Genomic DNA, 7,551 nt, shown 5'->3' with positions numbered 1-7,551 from the left:
TGAAGGTGGAGGGAATCATGAATAGCTACAAATACCAGTCGATTTTAGTGCATTCAGGTGTCTGCTAATAAGCTGAAGATGAAAAAGAATTTCACCTTTCAGCTAATCAGATCAACAAAGGAATGGCTTAACCAAAAGAAGCTCAAAGTTTTTGAATGGCCTAGCCCGAGCCCAGACCTGAATCCAACTAAAAATCTGTGGGATGACCTGAAGCAGGCTGTGCACAGGAGATGCCCTCACAGTTTGATGGATCTAGAATGTTTTTGTAAGAAAGAGTGGAAATATTGTCAAGTCAAGATGTGCCACGCTGATAGACTCTTACCCAAAAAGACTGAGTGGTGTAATAAAATCATTCTTTTACTCCACAAAAACCTGCCAGTCTACAGGGGTGTGTAGACTTTTTATATCCACTGCATATGCTGCTTCCAAAATTGTGAGGAAAAGTGAAGATAAAGTGGTAAAAATGTTGCCTGGCTATTTCTGGGCTCTAGATCCACTATGATCCTGACCAGGATAAAGCACTTACTAAAGATGAATGAATGGTGTCATCATCATGGATAATCAGAAGTCAGAAGTAATTATGAATACAGCAATGTGTCTATAAAACATCATTTATTTTAGTAATTAGCCATGTAAGGTGACTATGTTACAGAGAGAATCAGACCTTACAGCACTTTTAAAGCAACAACCATGCCTTTGATTATGTTTGATTTTTTTTGTGCTATTTCTGTGCTATAATACACACAAATGGTTTAAAGACAAATATGGTTTATTATAGAGTCACTTTGTTCCTGACATACAGTACATATGAGGAAGCATTTGCAGCTATACATACAGTATGTTAAAAAAAAAAAAAAAACTTTTTTTGTTTAATTCTATAGGTTTGTTAATTTTTTTACTTCAGATTTAATGCAATAAATGGTGCATTAATTAACATAGGCTTACATAAACATTCATATTGGAACTTCAAGGCTTTCTGATCCACACAAACAAAGTTCACATATATTGTAATCTTATGTGGCTTTGTGCCATTACATTGCCAATTTTTATATGATTAAGTCTATTTGCATTCATAAGCTAAACTAAATAACTGTATCTTGAGGCAAAATGGTTGTCACACTTGGATCCATATGGATCTACATAAAGGAACTTTGTAACTGAGCCAAAAGTCCAAAAACGGCAAGCAATACGCAACTACAGAAATCCACAACAAGCTTTATAAAGCTGAAGTACGGAACAGCATCCAGATGTGCTCACGACACTGATGTGCCTGGAAAACCTGCGTTCACTGCGTTGTTCTGTGTCTGTTACAAAACAGTCTTTACACAGATCAGATCCACAGGCAAAGATGAGGAGCCTCCAAACAGTTCTCCAACTCAATCCACCTGAAAGAAAAGTTTCTCATTTAGAATTTATTAGAATTAGAATTTATTTTTATTAATTAATTAATATTATTACAATATATTTAATATAATATAGTTCTAACACATAAACATCACAAATATAATGCTATTAAACCACCTGATCCACAGAGCCTACCCAGATGATAGTAATATAAAAGAAGTCACATATAAATCACAGCACAGTGAAATTCATTTCTTTGTATATCCCAGCTTCTTAGGAAGCTTCTTGGGAAGCTGGGGTCAGCTATGATACAGTGCACCAGAATCAAAAAGGATTAAGGGCCGTGCACAAGGGCCCACAGGTGGCAGCTTGGTGGGGCTTCAGCTTGAACCCCCAACCTTCTGAGCAGTAATCCAGAGCCTTTAAACATTGATCCACCACTGCCCCCTTTCTTAAACCACTTTTATGCTCATGTCTTTCCGTTTTATCCAGGTTATGACGTAATGAACAACACATGACAAATTGTGCAGTTATTATGAAAATAATCCACATCAGGGTTGTGTGATGAAGCTTTACTCTAAGTGGAGGGCCCTTACCACCCCAAAGTGGAATTCCGCTTATACCACAGTGATTTGCCAAGGATTACAATGTTTAATTTATTAGTGAATAACATGTTGCGCATTTTAACGGTTTGTAGTTGAGGTGATGTTTTAAACCTTAAGATTTAACGTCCATGAGACAAGTTAGTTCCTGTTATCACTTACACTTTAGCTGCAATATACAGTCCTTTACTCAACAGCATCTCTCTCTCTCTTTCTCCCTCCCTCTCTCTCTCTCTCTCTCTCTCATCATCATCATCATCATCATTTTACAAAGAACCTGGAATATGTAAACGTCTTTGACCTGAAGACTTTCCTGTACCCAAGACTTCAATAAATGTTACATAAATGTCTCCTAACAAAAAAAAACTTCACCACATCAATAATAATACATGTTAAACAAAAACACTTTTCAAAAATCTGTTTATTATTACTCTTAGATTATGTGGAGCAGCCACTGTACAACCCTGTGAATGAGCTGTTATTATAGAAACTATAACGTATTATAGTTATAGCACTGAATGACTTACTGCAGTGCACTCAACAGGAGAGGGAAAAAAATAAATGGTGACAGAATATCCCGTCTTTAAACTGTAACTAGGAACAATTATTGCTCAATTTGAAGTGATTTAAGTGCTTTAGTTTTTTTTTCTTTAGCTTTTTTCTATCTTCTTCCCTGGTTGATCCATGAGGCTTGAGCACTGCATGATATCTGTTATCTCTCTCTCTCACACACACACACGCACATGCACCATTCACTGCCGCAACTGATGTCTGAAAGGTCTCATATCGGCATTAGTCTTCACAACATTTTCAGACAGGGCTTCCACTGTCCAGAATTTTTTCCACTGTCCTGTCATTTATGCAGTACATAAAGAAATTCTCTCCCTAGGAAAGTTATATATGATATAAATACAGTAGCAGATTAATATGTAGGTTAGCTTCGCCTCTTTACATAATCAAGGGCAGAAAATTCATTCTTGCACATATTACACATAGCACATAGAAATATAATCTACCCCCTTTGTGAAGTGGAGTAACATTCTCCACTGTCACCAAGATTAATGAGTCACTAAATTAAGAATTATTAGTTTTTCTTTCTTTCTTTCTTTTTTGCTACAGCAAGCAGAAAAGCACTTTTCTGTAAGACGTCTTTATAATTTATGTTGTACTCGTAATAACATATTCATATACGCTATAAGGACAGTCAGTCTAAGAGAATTGTTTGAGTTATGAGAGATAAATACAACAAATAACAACAATATGCTTAATTAGGGCTCAGAAATGGAATTAAAAAATCGATTGCTTTGCTCTGAGCAGAACCAAGATTTGTTCTTGTGCTCCATACCTAACTTAATGTTAGAAGAAAAGAGGAGAAATGATTAATTTAAGTAGGGCTAATATAATAAACTAGTAGGTTTAGAAAGCTATTAAACCCAGCAGCTGGGTTTGTGTTGATAAGGACACACTTACTGTTTATGTTCCAGTATCAATGAAATATGCCATAAAAATTAAATAAAGGTTATAATGACCAAAATAACGTCAAATGAGAAGTTACAAGATTGTCAATAGGCTTACAAATCCCTGTTTAAAAATGTTTGTTTTTTCTCTCATTTTCATGAGCGCAACACAAAAGAAGCAGGTTTGATTATCTTTCTAATGCATACTTTAACATAATGAAGTTTTATGCTGAGGAAACATTTAGTAACATTAATTTACCTTGTTTGTGCTAGATTATAGCCTATGGTATGTGTGTGTGTGAATGAAATCATGCAAGACGAGACATTGATCCAAAAACATTTGCTCGTTTGAAGGTAAGCAATAAGCTAAACAATAAGCTGGTGAGCTATAAGGAATGAAAGAATAATGATATTAATTATGAACAGATCGTGTTTAGTGAATGACGATTATGTTTTCTGTTGTATTTGCTTCTAGCTAAATACTGTTTATTTCAGTTTTCAGTTTGAAATGGTTTCCAATCCTGTGCTTAATACATGTATTTTTACACACAGTGATGGTAATGATCTATTAGAGGACTGCACACCTGCAGGGTTTACATTATTTAATCCTCCTAGAAGAAAAGCCTCGGCAAGAGGCAACTGGGGAGAATACATCTTTATCATTGGTCAAATGGAATATTCAAATATTCAAAGTTATTCAAATGGAATACATACATTTGCTTCTTTTTATTTTAGCCTGATGCAATTGTGTCTGGAATAAGGGGCTCGCAGAGGCAAAGTGAGGATCCCTATGCAGAGGTTTTAATGACAGAACTCAAAACATTCAGGGTCAATACCAAGGTAAAATACAATCAGGTACAAAATGAAATCCAAAAAATTAACTGCTCGTGAGGGATGTCAAGGTTAACGCACAAAATATCAGAGATCATATCAAGACACAAGGGCAACACAAAAGGTCAAAAACTTGGCAAGGCAAACAAGGTCATACTCAAAAGATCTATCCAGAAAGTAACAACTCAGAACTGCAAGGCGCCACATACACTGTAAACCCTAATATTGTCTTTACTTTACAGGTAATCCTGACTAAACATTACTTAAAATGTTGTGTTTTGTACCCATAAATCAAAAATCAAAGTTCTATGATATATATATGTATGTATATATATGTAAATATATATATATATATATATATATATATATATATATATATATATATATATATATATATATATATATATATATATAAACAGGATATGTGGGAGAAAACAAGGAAGTTTGCCCCTGGCCTCCTTTTGAGTGTCTGTCATATATTAACATATGACATTCTCAAAATTAATAATTAACCTGCTGTACACATTTCCAGAACTGTTTCCAAGTATTGTTTTATTACTGTCATACACATTACGATTCAGTGTAGAAAATACAGTCTTCAGAGCCATATCATCTTTGTAAAGCTTTTTTTAGAAGGAATATAAGAGTAGTTGGTGAAGCTTTCACATGACAAGCTTGCTGTGGTGCCACGATTCATCAAATTATCTTCAGAAACTGTGAGATGTCAGATGCATATTGAGAAACATTTGTTGTTCAGTGTATTAATGAAAAGATGAAAAGATTTGAACATGACTTGTGCTTTTATGATTCTCCATTGACAGATTCTCATGTTTTGCGATTTTCTTTTGCAGGCGTGTTCTAGCAGACATGCAGTCAGTGCTCAGCAGGGGTACCTAAAGCCATGCAGGTACAGGGAAAAAACACTCTAATGGGCAGGAAATATCATTCCAATCCGAAGCATTTCTGACCATCTCTTAATGTATTGTAGTGAAGTGCAGTCTGACCTGTATCTAGTTTCCATCCGCTACCAAAGCTGATCCCGGTCAGAAGAGATCTGTCCCAAAGGTTACATGGGAAATGAAAGGAGGAAACAGTATTAGTTTAGTATTTCATAGAGAATGAAAGAAATGCCGTCTTTTGAGGTTTATGTGTTTTACCACCGGATCAATATAAAAACCACCACAAACAACAGCTGAAGACATGCGCTGGGTTTTAGGCTGTTTAAGACTCCTTGGATCAATAATTAGGCTCCAGACACCAGGTTTGGTGTGGCAGCTTAAATAATTGATATAATGTGGACAGAGATGAGCAGGAGTGAAGCCATACAGTCATCATAACCAGGACAAGGGCACTGGCATCAGCTTACTATTAAAAGGTTCTAATTAAAGCTGGAGTGTTGGCTTATTGGTCTTGTGAAGGTGTAAGATTGTTGTGGTGACATGATGAATTCTTTTTCTAATGTCATTAAGACGACTAAAAGCTTCACACTGTCACTAAGGTCAGAACAGCTGAAGTAAGTGTTGGCAGCAGATAAGCATTTAAGCTGATCTGTTTAGGAGTTTTCCAATGGTAAAGATTAGGGTATGGGTAATAATAATATAATAAACAAAGTTCCTGTAGCAATCAAGCGCAAACTAGTAGGCAAACATAATCAGGGAATCTTAGTCCTAACATATGTATACCACAGCAATTTGCCAAAAATTCCAATTTTTATTTATTAATAAATGACACATTGCACTTTTTAACTTTTATAGTTGCGTTTAATGTTAGGGAACATCCACGAGTCTTCAGGACAGAGGAGTTTTGGTTTCTGGTTTCTCTGTAGCATGATAAGAACCTTTTTTTTTTAAATGGCTCGTTAATTACAATAAAAAAAAAATAGAGAGGTTACATAAGTGATAACAGGAACTAACCTCCGTGTCGGGAAACTGAGCATTGACACTCCTTCGATAAATGTTTATAAATGTCTCTTATATTTATATATATATATATATATATATATATATATATATATATATATATATATATATATATATATATATATAATAACATGTTTTTAATTTGTTTATTACTTGGCTTAGATTATGTGCAGCGTCCACCATACAATCCCTGTCGTATTAGAATGAGCACATTAATATAAACCTGTCATTTATTCAGTTGTAAATATTCAGATCTGTGCTGCGATAGAAAATTAATCACCACCTTGAGATTTGAGAATTCAACCATGCTGTGCTATATTTATTGTAATCAAGATACATTCTCTGTTAAAAGAAAAATAATTTGAAAAATTATCATTCGGATGTAACATCATTGCTCACACCACATGTATGCTGCTTAAAATTCCAGAAGCCCCAGTGTAAAATGTCTTCCTGTATCCCTACCCCCAAGTGTCCATGAAATATATCCAGGGGTCCCTGACTGTATTTTTTTTAATTACCATTGATGGTGGTGGAGGTTACTATCAACTAGTATCAATGTAGTTCTATTTGTAAGACTAATTGACTTGTCACTTCAAACAAAAGGGGTTCTGAAAAACATTAACAAACCATAGACTTAATAAAACCAGAAAGTGATGTTAACATGAAACACAATTTCAAAAAAATTGTTAAAGCCTCTAATGGATTGAATAAATGAATATGTTGGTACATTTTTGGTCTGTCATACTTAAAAGTAAATCTGTAAAATCAAATCTTCTACAGATTTAATAGATTTGTAAACATTAGTTTTCCAGCACAAAATGGTACACAACTATATTTGTATGTCAGTAAAGAAAGCAGTATATTACGTAGGAGACCACTTTTCAGACAAAAACATAATGAAGGCTGCTGGGTTTTGTTGCAAAAATAAGAAGAAAGTGTGACAGTCGAAGTCTCCAGAAGAACTGTGGCTGCTTCTGTAAGATGCTCAGTAACACTTCCAGCTCATTTCCTTATAAAACTGCACTAATTGCACCCGAGACATTTTTTTTTTAAAACAAAGGGTCATCACTCTAAATATTGACTCTGTTTCATTTATTACTGTTTACTGTTTAGTATTTTTTTTAATGTAGATACATTTAATTTAATTATTTTTGAAGGCATCTTTGCTGTATAGCATTTGCCTAAGAGTTTTGCACAGTACTGTATATATACACACCGCTCAGCCATAACATCTAAAACCACCTGCCTAATATTGTGTAGGTCTTGTGCCACCAGAACAGCTCTGACCCGTCAAGGCTTGGACTCTACAAGACCTCTGAAGATGTGCTGTGGTGTCTGGCACCAAGACGTTAGCAGCAGATCCTTTAAGTCCTGTAAGTTGCAAGGTGGAGCCTCCAT

The 7,551-nt window shown here is 34.9% G+C and overlaps 1 protein-coding gene across 3 annotated transcripts in view; it reads right to left on the bottom strand.

The window, feature by feature from the left end:
• Window positions 1-595: 595 nt before the first annotated feature.
• The window catches only part of LOC113532214 (chemokine-like protein TAFA-2), a 44,756-nt gene continuing 37,800 nt past the window's right edge, over window positions 596-7,551 (bottom strand). For 2 of the 3 annotated variants that reach the window (XM_026923468.3, XM_026923469.3), the window contains 2 exons: window positions 5,239-5,288; window positions 596-1,385 (listed from right to left, as the gene is read on the bottom strand). In XM_026923468.3, the coding sequence (XP_026779269.1) occupies window positions 5,259-5,288 (30 nt within the window). In that variant the 3' untranslated portion in view covers window positions 596-1,385; window positions 5,239-5,258. The remainder of the gene's footprint in view (window positions 1,386-5,238; window positions 5,289-7,551) is intronic. The other variant, XM_053241612.1, reaches the window with a different exon arrangement.

The sequence above is a fragment of the Pangasianodon hypophthalmus genome, chromosome 18, assembly GCF_027358585.1.
Source record: "Pangasianodon hypophthalmus isolate fPanHyp1 chromosome 18, fPanHyp1.pri, whole genome shotgun sequence".
Taxonomy (NCBI): Eukaryota; Metazoa; Chordata; class Actinopteri; order Siluriformes; family Pangasiidae; genus Pangasianodon; species Pangasianodon hypophthalmus.
The sequence above is the reverse complement of the archived record's forward strand: the minus strand, read 5'-3'. Positions and strand labels throughout refer to the sequence as shown.